The sequence below is a fragment of the Dryas octopetala genome, chromosome 3 (assembly GCF_963921425.1).
Source record: "Dryas octopetala chromosome 3, drDryOcto1.1, whole genome shotgun sequence".
In the NCBI taxonomy this organism is placed as follows: domain Eukaryota; kingdom Viridiplantae; phylum Streptophyta; class Magnoliopsida; order Rosales; family Rosaceae; genus Dryas; species Dryas octopetala.
Genome location: NC_141368.1, coordinates 28,434,080 through 28,459,016, shown reverse-complemented (window position 1 = coordinate 28,459,016; position 24,937 = coordinate 28,434,080). Strand labels below are relative to the sequence as shown.

Here is a 24,937-nt window from a genome sequence, read left to right as displayed (position 1 = left end):
CCCTAATCATAACCCTTATCAAAACCTTAACGTAACTCTAATCGAAACCCTGATTTCAACCCTAATTCGCCCACCTACACATAACCTTGATCGAAACACTAACCGAAACCCCAATTGTAACCCTGATCGTAATTGTAATTGTAACCCTATTTAAAACCTTATTCGAAATCTTTATTGTAACCCTGATTGAAACACTAACCGAAACCGCAATTGTAACCCTGATCGAAATCGTAATCGTAACCCTATTTAAAACCCTATTCAAAACCTTTATTGTAACCCTGATCGAAACATTATTCGAAACCATTATGGAAACCCTAATCAAAACCTTAATTGAAACCCTAATAGTAACGTTTGTCAAAACCCTTATTGTAACCCTAATAAAAACTCTGATCGTAACCCTATTCAAAACCCTAATTGTAACCATGATCGAAACCCTAATTGTAACCTTATTCGAAACCCTAATCACTACCCTAATCGTAACCCTTATCAAAACCTTAATCGTAACTCTAATCGAAACCCTGATTTCAACCCTAATTCGGCCCCTACACGTAACCTTGATCGAAACACTAATTGGAACCCTAATTGTTACCTTATTTCTAACCCTATTCGTAACCCTGTTTAAAACCCTAATCGTAACCTTAATTTTAACACTAATCATAACCCTCATTTAAACCGTTATCTGCCACATGTCACACGTGCCAGTGGGCTTCAAAGTGTCCAATCATGATTTGCTAAGTGTCACACGAGGCTCGCAAGCTTCCACGTGTCCAACATGTTATGCCATTTGTCACACCTATAAATTTGGCATAATTTCCTTCAAAATGGAGAGGAGTGCTGTGTCGAACAAAAAACCTTTTGTATAAACCGAGCCTTCCTTAGTCCAATACCAACAACATTTTTTTATATTTGTTTACATTTTTTTTTTATCCTTCATTTCAAGATGTATATTTATTTTAGTACTTCTTTTTGTAAAAATATTTTATTTTATTGTTTTTTAACTTGCTTAAGTATTTATTTTATTTATTTTTAGAATTGTATAATAAAGTATTAAATTTTTATTTATTGTCCAGTACGGCCGTCTTATGCTACACCAAAGATTGGACAAGGCTTTTAATAAGTAGTTATGTCGTTTTCACTCTGGTCCGTGAAGGGAGCTGTCCAGTGATTCACGAAAGATTGCGTGTTTGGACAAGGCATTTAATAAATATTGCGTTCACCTTTTTTTTTTTTTTTTTTTTTTTTTGAGAATTAAGTGTCTTTCCATATCAGTATTCAGTAGCAGTCGAAACTATTTGGTAAATATATACCAACCAAAGGTCCAAAGCAGCGCCATAGCCAAAGACAGCAGCTCCTCCATCCTCCAAAAATTTTTCGATTGTCGATTGAAGGCAGCAGATGTGGCTTCTTTCTTTTTGCCCTCTATTATCTATTTTAGTGATTGGTGTTTGGTGAATTAATAATAATAAAAAAGAAGATGAGCTGCTGCTGTTGTTGCTGATTAAATTAATGCAGTGGTGGAATCTGCATCATCATCATCATCATCATCATATTTGGTTTGACTTTAATTATGAGCTTCATGTGTACGGACACCAATAATACTAGTTGCAAAGTTATGAAGAATTCTGTGTGTGTCATCCTCATCACCTTTAATTGCTCAGCTTCTTTTTCCTGTTGCTCATCATCGTCATCTGGTTACCATTATAGTTGTCATTGTTCTAATTCATCGTCCTTTTCTGTTGGAATTGACAATCATCCAGAGCTCAAGACCATGGCATCGGCTTTCACCCTCGACTTCCAGCCTTCCTCCTCCTCAACCTTTAATTTGTATTAATATACGTTTCTGTCTGATTTCACTCACTCTTTAGTCACTAATTTTTCTGCCCTTGGGCATTCTCCTTGTGCCAATTAAAATAGCAATTTCAATGGTGTGTCTGTGTGGTTCATTGCATCCACCACCCATGATTAATCCTAGTTCAACTGCCATCTGCACCACTCACTATGGTGATCATCCGCACCGGCCCTACAACAAATATGGCCTAAAGCCACCATGAAAATAAACTATAATGGAGTTGGTGACAATTGATGCATGTCATTGCCACTAATTAATAATTTGGAGGAAGTAAACAGTATCCACTAGTCCAATTAGTTGCTGACTGTCCAACTATCAACAATATAAGTTGATTAATAGGTATCAGACCTCAAAAGGAAAACCCATACAGTGGAATACAGAGTACATGAAACAAAAAGAGGAGCGTGGGGCAGGTGTGGGAAAACTTATTTGTCTGAAATCCTTTCTTCCTACCACAATTACAATCGAAAATCAAGACCGGTGGCAATTCTGTTTCACTTCTTACGGTGGCTAGCGCACGAAGCCCCATTATTTTGTTTTGCAACGCCTTCAGCCACCAGGTAAATCTGTGTTGCTGCTGGGATATGAGTGTTTAATGCTTTGGGGGTAAAAAGCTTCCACCGGAATTGGGCAAAGGTGTACCCCTGCTAAGCTTTTGAGGAAATTTCTGGAAATTTTGTTAAGGGGGTCTGTTCACACAAAGTTTGCCTCTTGGTTGATCTACGCCCATTATTGGGGATCTGTAGCTTCTTTCATGTAATTCCGTCAAGCCAGAGAGCACTTCCCTTTTCTACGCTGGTCAGTTTCCATCTCCATATCTCTTACTTGAACGAAAAAGAGTCAATCCAGCCGCAGGTGAGCCGTATTCGGACTGATTACCCACCTTGAGGTCAGTAAACCATTGATTTGTGCATTTTCCGTTTCATTAAATAATGTCAAAACATTGTGATCCTGAAGATTGGCTCTGCATATCATGGCAACCATACATCAATGTTTTGGCAGCACTTGTTGAATGTGGTCAATGAATGGATAGTTTATGAGTGACTGCATTTTAGTGATTTGGGGCATGTGACTTGAAATTGTATTCTCTATGTCTGAATGATATTCTGACTTTGCATATTCATATTGGGCATGTTATGAATTAATTTCAATTCACCATGGTGACCCTCAATTTCATATCTATGTCTGTATGATGATTTACTCTATTTGAATTGGAGTTGGTAATATGATTGCCACAGTCTCCATATGTCTTTAAGCTTAAAAATTGAAAAGCAAAAAACTCCATTTTTTCAGGGTTGGAATCCAGTTAGTTTATGAGATAATGCATGTGGTTTGGTTTGGAGTTACTGCAAGTGGGAATAGCTGAACTAATGATCATATGTACTCTGTAAGTGCAATGGAAATAGAAGACTAATTAATAATACCATACATGAAGAATAAAATAAGATACTAAAAGATACCTATAGAGGCAGAGATAATTGCTTACTGTTTGAATCTCCAATTCATATGAAGAAGATCTCTTTATTTTTACTTTGAAGTCTTTTTTTACTATTTTCTTCAGTTTGTCATGAATCTGTTTAATTATTTAAGTCTTAATTTGTTGAAGTATTTGCTTGATCACATGAATTGGCTGGGAAGAAATAAATTAAAATACTTACAGGACGAAGTTCTGAATTTTAAAGTGGATTTGTTATGTATTTTGGGATTGATTTTTTCCTTGTGTAATTTATGGACAATTAATCTTATATGAAACCTTAGTTCTTATAGATATTCTTTGGCAGATATCATCTCACTTCTTTGATTATATAGCTGGGGCCTTTGGCAGAGTGATGTGCAAACCATATTACATGGTTTCTCTACACTTTCTCAAAGCTATAACTCAAATACATTGGAGCAACATCAAGATGACCTTTATCTAACTTGTGAGTGATGGCTGCATGTTTTTAAAAATAATATGCTAATTAATAGTTTCATGGTTTCCAAGTGATGCAAAAGGTGTACACGTAGTTATCCCCACCCCCTCCAAAAATAAGAACCACCCCCCCCCCCCCCCCCCAAAAAAATATAAAAAAGAAAATGATTGTTGTTAGTTGTAAAATTGAAATTTGACTTTTTTTTTTTTTTTACTTCCATTGTTGATAATTGGGTTGTCTCATATTGAACTTTCTTGCACCAAATTTGACAATGGGATTGAATTACACGTCAACGTCTACTGTATTCTTTGTTTAAACTTTGAGATTTTGGATTTAATTTGTCTTAATTTTTTTAAAAAAAATTTCAGAAATGCTCCTGAACACTTGTAATTAATACATTGCAGGGTGAATTTCCATACACATTGTCTGCTACTGTCTTCAAGTTCATAATCTTCTCTTGCTGTTCTTGTGGTTCGGTCTTTAGAATTTCAAAAGGAGACAAGCTGAACTGTCATCAATCATTTGCAGCGTGACATCATTCATGGATAAAGGGTGGGTAAGGCTCGACCGCAGGAGTGCAGAGTATCAAAGTAGATTGGGACAATTCCTGGATTCATGTTTCCAAAACCATTCCATTGACAATCGAGTCAAGTGTCCATGTCGCACATGCTACAACAGATTTTGGAAGACTAGAGCTGAAATTGAGGACCATCTTACTGCTCAAAGTATGGACCCTCGATATATGAATTTGCCATGGATCAATCATGGAGAGGCAATACATAACCCAACCATTCCCCACTGTGACACTGATTTGGGAGTGAATGAGCAAGACAATGAGATGTCTGACATGCACTGTTTGTTAGATGATTTGTTCCAACCACCAATCACAAATGATCCTACAGATGGAAGCTCCACAATCCCACAGGCAGCCCACGGGTGCACACCAGATGCTGAAACATTTTACAAATTTGTGGAAGACGCAGACTCTCCGCTTTATCCGGGTTGTGAACGAATTAAAAAACTTGAGTTCATTGTTGCACTGTATCACATCAAATGCTTACACGGGTGGACTGACAAGTCAGTTTCAGACCTCCTAACCTTGCTAAAGAGATCATTTCCCGAGGGGGAGACGCTGCCTCCATCTTTTTATCACACTCGGAAGCTGATTGGTCAACTTGGGTTATCTTACGAGAAGATAGACGCTTGCCGCCATGACTGCATGTTATTCTGGAAGGATAATTGCAATGATGTTATATGCAAAGTATGTGGAGCAGACCGGTACACTGCTCAGAGTAGTCACAATGATCACAAGGTCGCTGCCAAAGTATTGAGGTACTTCCCACTAGCACCAAGACTTCAGCGCTTGTATATGTCAAGACACACTGCTGAGCATATGACTTGGCACACTTCCAAGCGTATCAAAGACGGTGTCATGAGGCATCCGGCTGACTCCCCTGCTTGGATGGAGTTAGACACCCGCTACCCCCAGTTCGCAAGTGAACCTCGGAATGTGAGACTCGGTCTAGCAAGTGACGGTTTCAATCCATTTGGGCAGATGAGCAGTCAACACAGCACGTGGCCAGTTGTGATGGCAGTGTACAACCTACCGCCTTGGATGTGCATGAAGCAACCATACCTGTTTTTGTCGTTGTTGATTCCGGGTCCTAAGGCACCGGGAAATGATATTGACATTTATTTGGAACCCCTTGTTGATGAGCTAAAACTATTGTGGGATGAAGGTGTACGCACGTATGACATTAAGAGTGATGAGACATTCAACATGCGAGTTGCCTTGCTATGGACCATCAATGATTTTCCAGCGTATGCTAATTTGTCTGGATGGAGCACAAAGGGGAAAATGGCTTGTCCACAATGTTCTCACTCCACAGAGTCTCAATTCTTGAAACGAGGACATAAACACTGCTATTTGGGCCATCGGAGGTTCCTAGGAGCTACGCACAGATTTCGGAGGGAGAAGGCTGCATTCAATGGTTGTTTTGAGAGACGGGAGGCCCCAGTCCCATTAACCGGGACTGCCTGTTTACGAGAGCTATCCACGCTTTCATTTAAGGTTGGAAAAAAAAGAAGTAGACCATTCGCCTCGCAGCGTACCAATGCAGGAGATTATGTTGAATACACAGGTCCATGGAAAAAGCAAAGTGTATTCTTCAATTTACCATATTGGGAGTTCAATCTACTGCGCCATAATTTAGACGTGATGCACATTGAAAAGAATGTCTGCGATAGCCTTGTTGGTACGTTGTTGGGACTGGACGGCAAGAACAAAGATGGAATTAATGCACGAGCTGATTTAGAACTTCTTAATTGGAAGCCTCGCCTTCATCCTATCAGGCGTGGAAATAAAACGTACCTACCACCGGCTGCTTTCACTTTGAGCAACAAAGAGAAATTGATGTTTTGTCAGTTGTTGAAGAGCGTGAGAATCCCAGATGGTTATTCATCAAACCTTAACCGGTGCATCAACGTGAAGGAAAAAAAGATCACAGGACTCAAGAGTCATGACTGCCATGTGCTTCTGCAACATTTAGTACCATTGGCTATTCGGAGGATATTGCCAAAGCACACCACTCAAATATTTCTTGAGTTATGTACCTTTTTCAAGAATCTTTGCAACAAATCTTCCACCTCAGAGGTCTTCCTTGATCTGAACCACCGGATAGCAGTAACTTTGTGCCAATTAGAGCGTGTTTTTCCCCCTTCCTTTTTTGATGTCATGATTCATTTGCCAATACATCTTGCAAACGAAGCAGCCACTGGTGGACCAGTCCAGTATAGATGGATGTATCCAATTGAGAGGTTTGTCTGATTACATCAATTTTGTTTTACTGAATTTTTTTTTTAATAAGCTGTCTGCTTTAGTCTCAATTCAATTACTGTATTGCAGGTTTAGCAATTACTATCTTCCAATTTATTGATTTATTTATTTTTTAAAATAAGTTTAGTACTCAAATTGCAAGCTTTCTATTTAAGCTAAAGTTCTTTGTCAGTGAATCCTAACATCTTATGGACTTTTTCGGTCTTGTTTAGGTACCTACACACTTTGAAATCTTATGTCAGAAACAAAAGTAGACCGGAGGGCAGCATAGCAGAAGGTTACATCGTGGAGGAATGCCTCTCCTTTTGCTCAATGTATCTACAAGGAGTTGATACTCGTCGTAACCGTGTCGGCCGAAACAGCTATGAAGGAGAGAATGTCCCCCGAACAGGTTACGCCATTTTCCATGGCCTAGGAAATTTTAAGGGTGCTGGAACCGATTTTGCTTTAGATACTACACTTTGGGAACGCGCACACCGTACGGTTCTTTTCAATTGCACTGAGGTTCAACCTTTCATTAGGTACGCACTAGCCTACTCATTGCACGGTTACACAGTTAATTATTTGATTAACCACCTTTCTTTTCAGATTTTTTTGGTCTAAAAAATCTGTTTAGAAAATAGGATGACCATTTATTTGTTAAGAATATATGTGTCAAAAGATTTTAATTTAGCTAATATTTTGTAAAGATAATTTTAAAGAGTAATCTAAAAAATGAAAGTAAACTTTCATAAAACCACACTGCAAAATAATAATAAGAAAGAAGAATCATTTCTCAAGAAGTAAAATGATTGTGACATTATCTGGCCTATTAATGAAACAATTGTTGCAATCCACACTTCTTCATTTATTGATGAAATGGTAGAATTAGTAAAAATGAATTATAAAGGGAGTGAGAGCATTAATTTTTCTATTATCAAACGATATTTTGGAAACTTTTAACCACTAAAGTTACAAAATGAAAAAGGAAGAGAAGATTAGTGCGAGTTCACTAAGTAACTGGTGTTTTGGGTTGGTTTGATTTAATAACTCTTTTTTTTTTAGTGAGCAACCAAACAATATACTGCCAAATGAACCAAAAAAAGCATACTGGACCGGTTTACTAGGTTGTAGGCTTGTAGCCCTGCTCGGTAGGCCGAGGCCCTAGTCCAAACTTGTAAATGGACCGGGCTGGAATCTCATTTTTAGCCCTGGTCTGGCCCATTTATCATAGGCTCATAGCTGGGATGCTTCCATATCCATTTTTTCCAACACAGACATGACTGGCAAAGATTTTTAGTCCAAATAATAATAATTTTTATTAAAACGAATTTGTATAATTTATTTTCTGCTTACATAGTAGGATAAAGTTAGATGTCATTTAACTCACCCAAACCATCTAACTTAATACACCCAAAATTTTCATTAGGTACGAATTCATTTCACACCTACTGCTAGCAGTCAGTAACCATACATATCATGGTGTATTTGTGGCTTTTTGGTCTTCATGAATTGATGAAATATATAAAAACAATGTTCATGCTCTGTCTAATGCTTCATATATGATAGGGAGCATCGGGAGGCTGTTCGTGCAAGCAGGGATAGGCGAACAACTCTTTTAGTAGCTGACAACCAGGCTGATACCACTTTGACCAAAGCATTTCAGCATCATGTGAGTATGCTCGACCATTATCTACCTTAAGATCGTCCCCGAAAGGTGGATTTGTAAGTGGAATTTTTTAAAAATATTTTGAACATTTTAACCATGATTCCCTCACATGATTTAGGTTCAACGTTTAGTTGAAGGCGGTGGTGAAGTAGATGCGGACTTGATTGCCCTGTCATACGGTCCTTGTCAATGGGCAAGGCGGTTCAATAGTTACTTGGTGAATGGTTTTCGATTTAGGATAAAAGAGGTGGACGTGAAGAAGAAAAACCAAAATAGTGGTGTATTTGTTGTGGCAGACACTAATAGCTACGCCAGTACAAGAGATCGGAACCCACGGGTTGGACCGGTTGGCTATTATGGGGTGTTGACGGATATCATTGAGTTGGCATATGATGACGGAAGAAAGGTGGTGCTATTTGATTGTGAATGGGCTGAGAACCACACTGGGGTTAAAAAGGACGAGTTCGGATTCAATCTGGTTTCTTTTGAGCGATTGCAACAGTCTGATGACACCTTCATAATTTCATCTCATGCTATGCAAGTCTTCTACGTCGACGACCCGGTAGAAATCGGATGGCAGGTTGCGGTTAATACACAGCCCCGTGATTTGTATGACATGACAACTAAGGGTTCTGGTGATGTGTGTGCTGCACAGATTCTAGATAGGCTCGGTGTGGACCACAGCCAACTCGAGCATAGAGTTGATATTGATGGCACAACAGTTGATCGCCCGCTCACCCCACCTCCATCAGTGTAGTGAGTTGATGTCCACCTCTTTTTTTTGTTTTTTTTTTTTTACTAAATGGTGAATCACTAAAAGCATGTTCAGTTCTCTTTTTTCTTCTTCATGTCCACCTGTGTTTTTTTTTTATTAAATGGTGAATCACTAAAAGCATGTTCAGTTCTTTGTTTTATTCGTCATGTCAACCTCTTTTTTTTCTGTTTGATGGCATGGCATTAATATCCAATTTGGAACGGAGGAGTGGACTTTTTCTCTTTCCCTCATCAAACCACAGTTACTTTTAGCTTTGATGCAGCTTGACTTGTGGTTAGCAAACGAAGTACTACCATATTTTGTGTCTCAGCAGTAAAAGTATAGTGTGTGTACCTCTAATGCGAAGCATAAGCTTACTGAGGAGTTTTTTTGTTATTGGAACTTATAGTGGTAAAGAATGCTGCCCTTCATGGTATGACATTAATATCCAATGGGTGTATTATGATTTGGAATGAACAAGTGGACCTTTTCTTTTTCCCTCATCAAAACAGCAGTTACTTTTTGCTTTGTGCAGCTTGAGTTGTGGTTAGCAAGAGGAAAAGCAACAATATTGTGTGTGTTTCAGCAGTAAAAGAGTAAATACTCTGTGTGTACCTCTGATGTGAAGCATAAGCTTACCAAGGAAACTTTTTAATTTTATTCTAGAAAAGACCTGCCTGGGTCTCTTCTCTAACACGTGCATCAGGACATGCCTCCAGATCTGCTATGGAAGTATCTATGAAAACGAAATCTATCTCGTACTTATTGCTCTAAAGTTTGTCACTTACAATATGAAGTAGTCCCCCAGTCTGATGGTTAAGTAATTACTGATGGTCATTTTCCTTGTTTTAATTAAGCATTTTGTATATCATTTTGTTGTTTTTGCCTCTTACGTCTGTCTTTTGTGCTTCCCCAGTAATGTTTTTTTTTTTTTTTTTTTTTCATGTGTGTTTTATCAATTTCTTGAAGCACAACATGCTTGTAATATCAATGGTTCTAAATTTTGGCCAAATCATGCATTCCTCATTTCATGAAAGCAGTTTTTTGAAGTGGTTGACTGGGATGAAAATCTTTGTTTCCTATTCTTTTTTCCCTCTTCTTTCTCTTCTTTTTTCTTTTTATTTCTTTGTTCTACATATAGTTGAGCTGTTTATGCTGTTTTAGTTTAACCATAAAATTAGATTCTTACTTCCCTTTTTCTTATGGGTGCAGATGAAGTGGTGATGATTTCAGTTGCCTTTCTTATAGTTTTATTCAGTGTACAGAAATTTGGGACAAGTAAAGTTGGCCTTGTTGTAGGGCCTGCCTTATTCATATGGTTTTGTTCCCTTGGGAGCATTGGGATTTACAAGCTTGTTAAATATGACAGCAGTGTCTTTAAGGCATTCAATCCTGTTCACATCTATTACTTCTTCAAGAGGAACTCAGCTAAGGCTTGGTATTCTCTCGGGGGTTGTATTCTATGCGCAACAGGTAATCAATCTGGAGATTATGTTCATTTGGGGATGCATTATGGTTGCTATCTTGTTTCTATAAATTTTAAATTATGAACATAACACATTCCCACTAGAATCATTTTCTTTATTAATAAAATTTCTGTTTCTTATGAAAGAAATTTACAAATTATTTTAATGCCTGTAAACCCTTAATGAGAAACAGGTTTTCATTAAATGAAAATAACGAAGTTCATAGAACAATACAGTGGACAAGATGTCCACCATCCTACAAGATCCTAGGTAACAAACTCTAGGATAGTAAAAGCCAAACAAATAGAGTATAACAGAGTAGTGAAAGAGCAATAATTAAATGCTAACACATAACAGCCTCCCAATAAGACATAATTGCAGGAATTAAGTTGTCCCTGAAAGCTGGAGTGACTGATGCCTATAATGAAGCCCAAAACCAAACTCTCCCCTACAAATTATCTACTTCTTTTCCCCTTAGCATCATCAAAGACCCTTTTATTTCTCTCCATCCAAATTACCCACAAAACAGTCATCACAGCATGCATCCCCAACACGACACCCCTCTTTCTCCTTCCAAAAAAACTTATATCTAGCACACATTAAGCACTCACATGAAGCTGGAATGTCCCAGTTCACTTTAGTCTCCCTAAAAGTCTCTGTCACAAGGTAAGTGCAATGGGACAAAGAAGCAGCAAATGAATTGAGCTTTCAGCATCCTTCTTACACATTACACACCAGTGGGGAGAGAGACACCAAGAAGGTTGTCTCCGGAACCATAAAAGCATTCTCTAAGACGGCCAAAAACTCTGTTAACTCCCCCTACTTCCTGATCATTTAGATTCCTTCGAAAGCCAAAATCCCAAGACAACAGAAAAGAGGCAGAATGTTAGTCAGGAATTTGAGTTATTGAACTAGTTCACTGAGATAAGGTTTAATGCAGAAACAAATAAAGCTATTGCAGGTCACAGTCATCACAGCATGCATCCCCAACACGACACCCCTCTTTCTCCTTCCAAAAGAAGCCCAAAATCTTTTCCCATAGTTCCTTCACCCCATCCCCTTTGTAATTCTTCTATAATGAAACTGGGGAAGTATTCCACAGCTTTGCAAATCAAAACAAAAAATCTTCTTACTCTATCCCGTAGCTTGTTTCTTCTGTATCTTTTTATAAGGGAAAAAAAGGGTGTGGTGTTGGTATTGTCTTATTATTGAAAGAACTCAAAGCATTAATTATGGGATGTGAAACATCACTCACAAGGTGTGAATTATTGATAGAACTCTTAAGCTTTTATATGCAAATAGGGTTCAAGTTTGTGTCTTGATTCATATGGTGAACTGGGAACCTAAATATTAGTGGGTATCAACACTAAATTTTTGCCTGTTTTTCTTATTGTTACTGATGGCATAGTATGTTTCAGGTTATAAGGCAATGTTTGCAGATCTTTGCTACTTTTCTGTTCGATCAGTCCAGGTAAAGAATGAAGAAATTAGTGGTTTCTGGATAACTATCTTATACATTTCTTGTGATACAACATAGACTCAGAGCATATGGTGTTGGCCTTCTGATTACTACATTAATTTACTGGGTACTTGTTCTTTGCAGCTTACATTTGTGTTTCTTGTTTTGCCCTGTCTTATGTTGGGTTATTTGGGTCAAGCCGCATACCTTATGGAGAACCCCAGTGGGGCTGGGCAAGCTTTCTTTTCTTCAATTCCAAGTAAGCAATCATTGGTTCATTTCCATCATTAGTAGACTAATTGGTTTGGACTTTCTACATATTCTTCAGGGATCATACTTGTTTTATTAATTCTTAGATATATTGTAAACTTAATAAATCCCTTGTTAGCAGTTTGTAACGTTGTATTGCATGCATAGATGGAAATTAATTCTTGAGAAATTCTACTGTCTTTGCCTGCAGATGGTGCTTTCTGGCCTGTGCTCCTCATTGCTAACATTGCTGCATTGATTGCTAGTCGTGCAATGACAACAGTCACATTTTCATGCATTAAACAATCAATGGCACTTGGTTGTTTCCCTCGTCTCAAAATCATACATACCTCCCGGAAATTCATGGGGCAAATATATATCCCTGTCGTTTAATTGGTTTTTGCTGGTGGTTTGCCTGGTGTCTATCTGCTCTATTTCCAGCATCGATGAGATTGGAAATGCATATGGTAATACTCATTTCTCATTATGCTCCAAACTATTTAATCCCATATTCTGTTCATGTTTGTTTTTCATTTGTTAATGAACTTTAGGTAAATTTTGGGTTACTTGTAGCCATCTTACAAAACAAGCTTTTACATAAAGCTAATTGTTTAGGTTTGTATGGGATCTGAATCAACCTTTTTTAGGTATGTTAAGTTCTTTGTAGGCATGTTAAGTTCTTTGTTTTTTTAGGTATTCATGTCAACCCTTTTTTTTTTGTTTGACTAAATGATGAATCACTAAAGGCATGTTAAGTTCTTTTTTTTCCTGCTTCATGTCCACCTCTTTTATTTTTTTTATTCACTAAATGGTGAATCACTAAAAGCATGTTCAGTTCTTTGTCTAGTTAGAATGTAACTAGGTGAATAGGCTTTGACTAAAGTAGAGTCATGGTGTCAGCTTGATTTGAAAGCAGAATCTTAACCAAGTACACTTTGCAAGTTAACTTGTGGTACACCAAAATAATTGGGTGACCATGTCATTCAGTAGGTGCTGCCAGATTTCCCACAGGACTATATATATTTATATATTTGTTATTTAGTCATCTTGCTAGTGCTGAAATATTTTCTACACAGGCAGCTCCCATTCTCTACACTCATCATACCCATCATGCCCAAAAATATAAGGAAACCTGTCAATCTTGCTGCATACAGGCAGCTGTTTGTTGATGATGTTCCAGACTACGGGGCTCCTGTGGATGACGCCAGCTCTCAGACTGACTCAACTCCCTCTATTCACCAATATGACCATGATTTCGTTAACAACTTGGTGAATAATTGGGTGCCCATGAATCGGTTCGTTCCACCAGTCTCCAGAAATGGCCAAGGTGAGCAAACTTTTGTTCCACAACTACATTCTGATGTAAATAATGCAATTCATGACAACAGGGAGTTGTCACCACAATTAAATGGGTCTGTGAACACTCCTGTGGCCCCTGCTAGGATGCCATCTGTTGTGGAAGATGGAGAAACTGAGCGGATAATCAATAAGTACTTCCCGCCGAGTGACAATGATCTTATCAGCAGTGGTCATTACTCCCCCATGGTTCCCATGATATTTACACCACCACACAAGGCTGCAGTGGGATTAGGTGGGGATAATCGTTTGGCTGCAGGCACCACTGCCAACAATTCAGTGGACCCTAGCACATCTCAACATGGTGAGCAGAGTACCGAGAACTTGTATGTTCCAGACACATTTGATGAGTCGTGGGTGACTCCTACAATATTCCAAGAGTGAGGACCATTAGCTATGCCAGTAGGACTTTCTGTTTAAGGCTATCATTTAGGTGCTTAAGTATGTGTATGTGTTTGATGTTTGACAATGTAATACAAATCCCAAATTAAATATTTGTTGTCTTGACCAAGCAGGATGTGATCAATTACATGTTTGAGATTAACCTCGAACCTGAAAATGAGCTTGAGGATGACCTTCCTGAAATGGATGATGATTAGTTGTAAAAGCATTATATATGGCTACTAAGAAGGTGTGTGTTGTGTATTTTGGACATGATGATTAGTTGTATAAGCATTATGGCTACTAAGAAGGTGTGTTTGGTGTAGTTTGGGCAGTAATTAATATGGGCTTAGGTGATCAATTATTGATTTGTTGAATGTATGGTTGATTAATATATGTTCAACCACACTAATGTAGTGCTATATATCAGATGTTGCTTCCTTTAATATATGGCCAATTTGTTTGGGAGATTATGTTCATTTTTTTTACTTTGGGAGATTATGCTTCCTTTAATGGCCGGCCAGGTGGTTCAACACTTAGTGCTATCACTTGAATATCAAATAAAAGCTGCATTAGTTACTTCATCATGTTGGTTTGTTCTCGTGCCAAAATCATTTGCTTTCTTTTTGTTTCCCAGTTTATTGTTCTATCCACTTAATCAATCAATCCACTCAATATATGATTCTCTCTTAATAATTTTAGTGAAAATTCAAAAGTAAACAAAGGTTCAACAATTGACACAGATAACACAGTACGTTGTACTCATATTGAAGGCCTGAGCAAGCTAACACACTTGTATTAGCTTGGTGTAAAGGGCAAAGCCATCTCCTAGACTTTGCTATCGTCTCTATATGATTAAGAATGCACATAGTAAGTTGTTCATCAACTATTTATCATTTAACGTTCATTTTTAGTGAGGAGATATTTTTAATTAAAAAAATAGTAGATTAATTGAACATAAGAGTATAGGAAATATAGAAAGAAAAATAAAGAATAGGATTTCATAAAAGAATGAAGTTCTATAATGTTACAAAGTTTGCCAGGAACAAGCTTTATACTGAAATTGATAAAATAATATTGAAATAATAAATCAATTCACAAAATCCTTAATGTTTCACAAAATTTTTATTTTAATTTTGTGTCAATTAAGGACCGTATTTATTTATTTTTTTTCATTTTTTATCTCAACTTTGACTCAACATTGGACTCATCAAATCTCTACCAAATTTAGCAAACATTAACTGGATTTAAAGCTAAGCATCTCCTCTTTACAACCATATAAAGATCAATCAAATCGAACATCTACAACTCCAGATAATTGGACCCAAAGTAGGGTACCCGCAAACTGTCTAAATGGACATCTAGGAAAATATATGGAAAATTGTTCAGTTTTGTCTACTCTATTTTGGAGCCGATTATTCGGAGTTGTAGAAGTCCGATTTGGGTGATCTTTATATGGTTGTAAAAAGGAGATGCATATCTTTAAACCCTGGCCAATGTTTTTGAATTTGGCGGAGATTGAATGGGTCTAACATCAAGCCAAAGTTGAGATAGAAACTAAAAAAAAACAAGGTCCTTAATTGACACAAACAATTCATTTCACTCTTCAGTTGACACAACGTAAAATTTATGTCCAGAATAGAGACATGAAGTATTGGTGAAGTCTTTTGGCTAAAATTTTCCCAAAATTATATGGCCAACATAATCCCAACTTATCACAGTGAATTGGACATTTATGGAGTTAGAAGATTTAAACAAAAATTGACAAAGATAATTACTTATGATCATTAGAAGATGTAAAAAAATTGTAAAAAAATTTACATATGACCATTTACAAAATGCACATAGTCAACACACTTATAACTTATCCAGTATTAATTCTAGCAGTGCATGATTCCTTGTTGAAATTGACAAAGATAAAAATGTAGTAACAAGAGTGTAGCCAATTGAGATGATGTGGGCCCATACCTTAGTAAAGTAACTTTTTCTGTTTTTTAGTCCATGTGATGGAAGTAGTTTCAATTCCACTTTCAAAAAGAACACTAAATTCCCAATACTGAACGGACAAAAGTAGTACAAGTTTCAATTCCACTTTCAAAAACTATCCATAGGAAGTTTTTTTTATTATTTCAAATATAGTACACTGTACACCATAGGTAGTTGGTAAGTTGAGTTCGAACTAGAATTTGCACAATGGGTTGTTGTACTTATGTATCAGCATATGGATTTTGGACATTCCATTTAGAAATAGTAACTATACACTATCCAAATCATGATGGTTTCCAACGAAGGAGTCCAAAACTCACTCTCCCGCCAAGAGGTGTCAGAGTTTCCCTCCATGAATTGGCTCCATAATTTTGGGGTCACCATTCCCCATGGCAAAAGTGAATTGCCATCCCTGGATTCATGGTGGCAGAGGAATGGTGTTGAAGTGACCATGAGGACAAGATATCCTCCATAAAGCTGAGGAGATTTAGATCTCAGCTCAAATACTGATTGTTTACCCCTTACACCACTGGTGAAGAATCCTGCTGCAGAGAGAATAACAGTGATCTACACAGAGTGCGCCCAGGAATTGGAAGAAATAAACTGCAAGGTGAGGTAACCTCTATGAACAGAGAGCATCTTGACCATACGGTAACTTTCTGTGTAGTTTATGATTTTTCTGGTTCTTGGTATATATAGACCATGGTATTTTATTGTTTATACTTATTGCCACAACTAAATGCAAAACACAGTGATACTCCATTATGAATAACCTTGCTTTAGCTGCATTCAATCAAAGTACCACCATCTTCAGCCATAACCATAAATGCGAGTTCTCAAACAAAGTAAACATGTGTAGTACTTGTTTTTTTATTGTGTACTGGATATTTAATTAATGAATAGGTAGCCTTAATGTTTTGTTTTAGGCCATAGGGATTGGAAACATGCACATATAAAGCAAACTTAAAAATGATAAATTAGCATATGTATGTATTAAAGACTAGGCAACCACAGAAACAATGGTTCCCATGATTCACATGGTCATTACTCCCCCATGGTTCCCATGATTCACAACATACTTAACTGCATAGGACCTGCTGCAAGACCAGTAAGCTGTTAAAATCCGGGTATACAAACTTTGAATGATTTATTTGATTAATAATGTACATACCTAGAGTGTCCTTTCAACATCAAATGAGATATATGAATATGCAGAGATAAGAGTGTCATACCTAGGAACTTAGATATATGAGAAAAGAATGATGAAATAGTGAAATGATGATGCTTTGAGCATAAGTGTTCAATCCCTATGAAACACTAGATAATGACCCTAAATAACCATTATTAAGACTCCAATTAATTAGTTGCATAATTTAAATATGTACAGAAAGTTATTTCTAACTCTATAAATGTGCAACCTCATGAAGTGTAGAACTTTTCAAATGGCTTTGTATCTTTCTTGACAGTTAATCCACCATTTTCCAATAAATGATGAAAGAGTTTTGTTATATATAAATACTATGTTGTTTCCTAGGCACGAACCAAGCTAAATGGATGACTCCACCACTGTCATTAATGGAGATGGTCTGGAAGCACATGTTGAAGGTGATGAGGCACATGATGGAGATGGTCTGGAAGCACCGGCACACCAAGAGGAAGGGCAGGTGAATGCTGTTGTCCCTATCCCACCAAATAGGGTTCGAGCACAGAGGGTCCGACACAGGGAGAATTGGGCTATAGAAAAGGCTGAGTTGATTAGGTTCAACCGCTATGGACAAGCTGTTGCTCCATCTAGGACAGTAGCCAGGTTTTCTAGGTTTCTTGGACAACAAGCAGTTGATCGCACATTGTTCCCGATTAATGTGCTGGACTGGAGAGGATTTAGAGGACCTGTACTAGACCGTGTTTGGAGGAAGATAAAGGTACTGTTGGTTAAACATACAACTTAAATGTAATGTGAACATCTTAAAAATGAAAATTAATTACTAAAACTGAATGTTTAATAGGCTAATTATTTTGTTAGTATATAGATGATCAAATTTACAACTACATTCAAACATTTATTTTTAAGATTGAGCAGAAACCTAACAATAAGCTGTAATCTCTATCATTTCTAGAGTAATTCGATCAATTTACTATGCATGTGTTGGAATTAATATCTACCTATGGAATAAAAATGTTCAAATGATTAATAAGTATTCAAACATATACTAGGGAATTACATAACCATTGCTGGACATATACTGAAATATTAGATTGATTCGACCATGACATGTTTATTTGTGTGTCCAATACGCTGCAGTAGTAGTTGGTCATCAAATCTAGTGACTTGTTGGTACAATGTTGTAGGCAACCATTGATTGGACCGATGAAAACACAAGGGCCTTGAGTCATAGGATTCGTGCTGTTGCAGAGGTTAAGATGAACGAGAGATGGAAGCACCACAAGTGTCAGCTTAGGAAGGTCTGGTACAAGCCTTTCTACAACACAAACCAGCGATTTGTGTGTGGAGATGACCATGTTGATCCGGATCAGTGGCTTGGTTTGGTTGCACACTGGGACTCAGATGAGGGAAAGGTGAGAACATGATTTTCCTGGCATTTAATAGCCTGCTTCTTAGTAAATTCATTGAAATGCTGACTTAATTTTGTTGTGGCTGTTTTGTCTGCATTAGAAACGATGTGCAGTCAACACCATTAATCGTGGACAGCTGCACTGTGGCCATACTACTGGGACAAAATCACACGCCCAAGTGAGAGATGAATACGTAAGGAATATGTGTTGAAATTTGACAATACCTTGTTGTTTAATTATGAAACACTTAATGCAGATACAATTGCATGGTTTAGGTGTGTATCACAGTGAGTGTCATGTTGCAGGCGCAAGACCATAATGGTGAGGAACCAAACCGGATTCAGCTGTTCAAACTTACCCACATGAGATCCAATGGCAACCCGGTTGATGAAGCTTCAAGGGAGATCATGGTGAGTACTGTGATGGAATAAATCACAGTAACTCTGTATGAAAAATCTGATTCATGCTAGTTATATATAGGCATTGTCTAATATTGTTTTACCCCATGAAATTATTGACCCACTGCGATAACATGAGTTCTATATGCATTGGCTGCCAATGTGTCATTAGTCATGCATGCACCAAAAAGGGATTATTTTGTGATTGGAGTGTAAACACATCCTTAAAATATATATCCAATCATGTCTAGCTTGCCAATAAATATATCCATGTTGTTTTAATTAATATTTAAAACTGAATACATCTGCCTATTCCAATTGTACAATCATGATGTTTGTAGACTGAGTTACATTTCCAATAATGAGATTTATCTTGTATGGACAGATGGATATGGACAGGCAAGTGGCAGAGTATGAGCAAGTTGTAACCAACCCTCCAATCACTGCTGCTATCTGCAATGAGATATTTGCAGCCATCTTAGGTCCTGAAACCAGTGGTCGTGTCAAAGGATATGGTCTCGGGGTTGCTCCTAGGGACATTCCAGGACTGGTTGTTGAGCGCCGTGGGGTTGGGGCAGAGCTTCAAGCTTTGAGGTTGGCAAATGAGCAACTAGTGGCTGAGGCAGCGAGGCAAGCAGAAGTTCAACGACTAGAGATGGAGAATAATCGAAGGGTGATGGAGCAGTATCGCGCTGAAGTGGAGAGGCTGCGAATTGTGAATAATGCAGAGATACTGAACCTTCAAAGGCAGCAGTCGCAGATGGACTTCAACTTCAATGGGAGGGTGTCGACAGCTTTAGACAGCTTGTTAAGGGGAAGCATTGGTACTGGGACTACTAACACTTCGTATGGAGCACCGTCCCTTCTGCCACTTCCTCCTAGCAGCAGTCCGGGCCAATTTGCATCTATGTCATCATCATTTCAGACTTACTCTAGAGCAGGTTCCAGTTCTGCCACACCATTGGGGCAGCAGCGCATAGTTTATACACTGAACGAGCAAGATGGTGGTGGGGGAAGTGAAGGAGGTTCCAGAGATGGACGTGAGGGGGCAGATACTCACTGAAGGTGCAAGTAAGAATGATTTTGTTGTTTTGATAGATATAGAAGCACTGCTCTTTTGAAACCCTTTGTTGGTGTTCAGGGTCAACTTACTTGCTAGTATATATTAGGGGAGTAGACCTTGATATATATAATCAAGTTTGGGAATTTGAATTAATGCTTGGGACTAAACCGTGAGAGAGTGGCAAAGAATATGAAAGACCAGCTTGTGTTATTTTTAGTTTCTTAGTGCTTTTTGATGTCCTGGCCATCCAATCAGGTTGATTTGGTTGAATTGTCTAACTCTGGAACTCATGCTATGTAATTGTCCCCTTTTTGCAGTGTGTTATTTTGGTCCATTAACTGAGCAGTACCTTGCTGATTTTGATATTTTGGAAATACAGATTTATCGTTGCTGCATAATGAGAATTTTCAATGACTTACAATTTGTATTTTTGCTATAATAACTATCCATGTAGGGGCAGTTGAATGTATAATTAAGCTGACCACTATTTTGACATATCATCTCATTTTCTGATTAATCTGCTAGCTGAAGCATATATTAAGTGCAGCAAGAATATGAATATATCATGTAAAGCACTGCAAATATAATAGTGGTAGCTGCAAAATCATTATGCAATGCACTTATGAGCAAAAACCAATTAGCAATTTAACCATTATGTCATTCAAACAACTCTAACACAAAATTGGTGGGAAAAGACAGTTTGATCATCACCAAAGCAAAGGAAATAGTTGCAAAGATTTGGTTTTCTGATACTAAAGAACCAACGTGGATCAAATTAGTGGGAGAGCAAATAGCAAGTGAAAAGATTAGTTGGCTTCTATTATCCACTATTATGTTGAAGGTCCTAAAATCCATGCCTAGTATTTGTTTAATCTTTTACAACCATTCACCAATACAGCAACCATCTGCATATCATGGTGAGCCTCTAATTGCAACTACCTGCAACATTGGTGGAGGCAGAGCATGTCAGCACAGTTTGATAATTCTTGTCTCCAAACTCCACCATTCCAAAAAATTGGTTTGGGTAGCCACTTTGCCACCCCTTTCCCTGCAACCTACTGCCTAAGAGTGACTGCATGGTGGATATTCAACCTTCAAACCAATCTTTAGTTGCTAATGCATCAATAGACAACATAAACCAATAGTGGATATAAGCAACAAATGGTGTAGTGCGGCCCCTCAGCCTCGGGTAAATTTATATATTCCTCACTTGAAATACTTATCTTGGTGCTTTTTTGTTCTGTGTTTATTTGCGTTGTGACTTAGATATATGTTATACTTAGAGAGGTGGAACAAGAATTTGTGCTGGTGTGTTAGGCGAACTCCCAATACCCTTTCTTCTTTACCATCATAGGTATGATCGTTGGAATGGTTATGATGAGAAGAACAAAAAACCGACAACAACCAAGTGCCGGAGGAGCCTTGTCCTTGGCTCTGCTTCTGCTTCCCCTCGCCCCCATATTTATCAGCAGGTTCCTTTGCTCATCACCTGTCAATTATCATGACTAGCCGTTTCCTAAATTTAGCACACCCATCACCTCACCTATCTTCAATTGCCAATTCCTAGACTTGTACTCTTCATTTTTCTTTCTCCTTTATTTATATTCAATTATGTCATCATTCATCCCCCTTTCAAAGTTTGAGCTGTCTGATCCTTCTCTTGTCTATGACCTTGTGTCCTGTACAATTGCCAGGTTCTTAAGGCTGCCAGACAAAAGTTTACTCAGGAGATTTCCTTCCAATCCAAAGACAAGGACATCTCTCTTGCAAAGGTATAATGTATCTGTCCTACTATTTTCTTTAGTGGTGATAGCTGGTCAACAATGGCTCTTCTTCTCTAGTGTAACCCATTTGCAAATCTTGGCACTATGCTAAATGCTTTCTATGCATCTATGCATGCTCGCTTTTTCAAATAACCATTATGCTCTTAATCCTGCATACCAGAAACCAAAGTGCTCTTAATCACTGTTATATGCTTCGAGGTTCTACTTTGTTCAGTACTAACTGATGCTGCAGGCTTTGCTCTACATAGCAGCTGAAGATGAGGCATTTGTGGCTTTTAATCCAGAGATGGATTCTTGCTCAATTCTTAACGAGAGAAAAGATATTTTTGGCCCATTGGGTGCCCAAGAGTGGAATACTGTGGAGGGGATGCCATTGGCTGGAAGAAACATACGTGAGTGGCAGACTGAACTGGATGCTATTGCCAAACAAGTTGAAGCGGAGCTAATTGCAAGAGATATAGGTTGCCATTTGGTTCAAGTTTTGGAGGCAGTGAATGTAGTTCTTTTTGAGTTAAGAGGCTTCAGAAGGTCACCTGTTCTTGTAGATGCAAAGTATTCATACTTGCACTTGGTTCTAAGCTCGGGATGTGGAACTGGTGAAGTTCGAATCTTGCTTCCTTTAAATATATTTAATCACTTGTTAAAGGCATTTTTCTTGCTAATCTTGATTTAAGGACTCTTAGAAGATTGTTTGCTCTGATATAATTCTGTGGATATTTGATGGCTGAAAATATATGTTTCCATGTTGGCAGCAATTTTGCTTAGCATTATATACATTGAGGTTTGTCGAAGACTTAGTCTGACCATTGTGGGATCTCGAGTTGGCGAAGAATTTTTGATCTGGCCACAAACAGGAAATCCGGAGGTCTGTTCCATTATTATTCTTTTTTCAATTTCTTGTGAGCTTCTTGGTATGCTTTACTTTCGCAGTCAATAATTATGAATGCATAGTTTTACTTATCCATCATAAATTCATAAGACCTTACCTTCTTCTATTCATAATCATATATCCTGCCCGAATTCCTGTATGTTTGGTCAAACTGTAAAACTTAGAAGTTGAAAACCTGTCATTTTGCTTATTTCTTTGTAGGAGCTCTTCAAGGTAACTTCAGGGCACAGTATGTTTTCGATTGTCAACGGAAGGTGTGTGGAAGACCCTAGATCAAAGGCATCAGAATTAACGAGCAATTCACTTTCGGGGCTTGAGATAGCTACAACCCGAGACATTATTGGGATTGCTTTGGCCAATCTTATTGTAAGTTATAAAGCTTCCAAATATTATCCAAACTTTTTTTTTTAATTTCACGGGTTACATTTGGTTTCTCTTGCCATTTTTGCAGAGGCTTCATTGGAAACATGCTTCAAGATCAAATCATGGGTTGATGCTGACTTCTCCACTTAGGCATGTTCACAATGCTTATGAGAAACTTTATAAAATCACTGATTCAAAGGTTCCTTTGTTACGACCCCAAGATCTTAGGTATATTCTTTTGCACCTTCATGGCAACTGCAATATTTTTCAACCAAAATTTTCACACGTGGGCAGGCACCATTTTGCATGGTTCTCATTGGTTCAAGAAGCTAATCCATTATAGGTTGGAATGAGAACTGGAAGAATTTGGAATATGTTTCCAAATATAGTTATAAAGGTCTCATCTTCTTAGTGCTGTCATGCTTTGATGCTTGAAACTTTTTTGTGTCAACTTGAGCACTATCCTTATTTAATACTTTACTGTGCCAGGCCTTCCTGTTCTTGCACAATTATTGTTCTTAATTGTTTCTTTAATAAATTTAATACACATTTAAATGTAAGAGAATGAATGGTGTGTTTAATCTAGATCATAGTTATGCTGTCATGAAAGGATGTCTAATTTTGCTTCTGGGAGTTATGTGCAACTCTTTACAACTATGGTAAACAGCATGATAAGTCACATCCTTAATGATAACTAATCTGCATAGAACATGATTTTGAATCTTACATCCCTTTCCATGGTATTTGAAATGTAGTTGGTTAATGGTAGAATAAAATGGAGTGCTGAAATGAACAATTCAGTTATTAAACCCCCATTAATATCCTTTTCCTAATGAACAAATAAATTTCATTCAACAGAAAGAGAGTAGAAAGCTGCTTTAGCATCTAAAACTGGCAACAAAACCAAAACAACAGGTATACGGAGAGAACACCAAGGCAACTGAAGAAAAAACAACAAAAACAAGGACACAATGGAAACAATAAGGCACCTGAACAGAACAATCGTAACCATAAGGAAATTCCATCTAAGGTGGGAATATTCCGAGTGCAGTAGAGAAGAATAAATTGATGTCCTTGTGTCTTAGAGTTCGGCAACTTTATATACATGATTAACACCCGATCACTCAAGCAACAATTTCAAGCACTTACGATTTTGAACATCAAGTCATAGAAACCAACGATAATTACAAGTCCTTGAGGATCATGGCGGTAAGAACTTAGGTGAGTTTCTTGTTCATTTCTCGCCGAGTAATTGTTTAGTTGGAAATCAAGGTCACAGCGCAATACATCAAAACACTCAATCACAAACTTTCTGCCAACGGTCTATCGGCCGAAAAGCAGTGGCATGCCTGCAAATTCATTTAAAGGACTTCAGTGTGCTTGTCAAGAATCTCGGCAGTCTCTGCAGTAATTTTTTAGGGTAACACTAGCAAAACCCAATTTTGAGTAGACCCTCACTCTCAGTCTCGGCCTGTCTCCTTCACCCTAAATGACATAGCCGCTCAATCCAGAAAGTAGCCGGTCTCTCTCCACCACTCTATGTCTCCAGTTTCCTCTAACTTCTGCGATTTCTCTCGGACTTTCAAAGATGCTCTGCGATTTCCCTCTTACTGGTTTGTACTTTGTTTTCCTCACGGTTGTTTATTCCTTGTTTTTCTGCACCATTTGAAGTCATCATAGAGTATACACAATTTGAAACTTTGAATAAGAATTTGAGTAGTGCTACATATACCACATTTTTATACCATAATTTCATACTACCTTATGTGGCAACTTACATGGCATTCATACATTGGATACTAAAAAATAAAAATAAAAACCCAAAAAAGAAAAGAAAAATTTTGTCCAATAAAGTAATGACACGTCATATGGTATACAAATGTGGTATAAGAATGTGGTAAGTATAGCATTATTCTAAGAATTTCTATACAGCTTTTGTTTCTGACACAGTTTGTATGCTCTTTCTTAT

The 24,937-nt window shown here is 37.7% G+C and overlaps 2 protein-coding genes and 1 long non-coding RNA gene across 3 annotated transcripts; all 3 read left to right on the top strand.

Moving 5' to 3' along the window:
• The first annotated feature begins 4,358 nt into the window (after window positions 1-4,358).
• On the top strand, window positions 4,359-10,274 carry LOC147292276 (uncharacterized). The gene is made up of 5 exons (XM_086238043.1): window positions 4,359-6,579; window positions 6,811-7,119; window positions 8,147-8,249; window positions 8,365-9,002; window positions 10,213-10,274. Coding segments are annotated over exons 1-5 (3,141 nt in total). The 5' UTR covers window positions 4,359-4,489; the 3' UTR covers window positions 10,214-10,274.
• Window positions 10,275-11,891: 1,617 nt separating this feature from the next.
• Window positions 11,892-12,510, top strand: LOC147292275 (uncharacterized). The gene is made up of 3 exons (XR_015121341.1): window positions 11,892-11,937; window positions 12,070-12,184; window positions 12,386-12,510. It is a non-coding gene; the product is annotated as an uncharacterized LOC147292275 (long non-coding RNA).
• Window positions 12,511-20,895: 8,385 nt separating this feature from the next.
• Window positions 20,896-23,553, top strand: LOC147292274 (uncharacterized). The gene is made up of 8 exons (XM_086236157.1): window positions 20,896-20,906; window positions 21,061-21,121; window positions 21,216-21,404; window positions 21,627-21,704; window positions 21,949-22,312; window positions 22,469-22,581; window positions 22,807-22,971; window positions 23,057-23,553. The coding sequence occupies exons 1-8, from the start codon at window positions 20,896-20,898 to the stop codon at window positions 23,309-23,311; spliced, it is 1,236 nt and encodes a 411-aa protein (XP_086092283.1). The 3' UTR covers window positions 23,312-23,553.
• Window positions 23,554-24,937: the final 1,384 nt, after the last annotated feature.

Coding starts and splice junctions, on each gene's coding strand:
- LOC147292276 (XM_086238043.1), top strand. CDS start 4,490: ATGGACCCTCGATATATGAATTTGCCATGGATCAATCATGGAGAGGCA. Junction 7,120..8,146: donor GAGGTTCAACCTTTCATTAG/GTACGCACTAGC, acceptor CATATATGATAG/GGAGCATCGGGAGGCTGTTC. Junction 8,250..8,364: donor CCAAAGCATTTCAGCATCAT/GTGAGTATGCTC, acceptor CACATGATTTAG/GTTCAACGTTTAGTTGAAGG.
- LOC147292274 (XM_086236157.1), top strand. Junction 22,313..22,468: donor AAGCTCGGGATGTGGAACTG/GTGAAGTTCGAA, acceptor CCATGTTGGCAG/CAATTTTGCTTAGCATTATA. Junction 22,972..23,056: donor TTGCTTTGGCCAATCTTATT/GTAAGTTATAAA, acceptor CCATTTTTGCAG/AGGCTTCATTGGAAACATGC.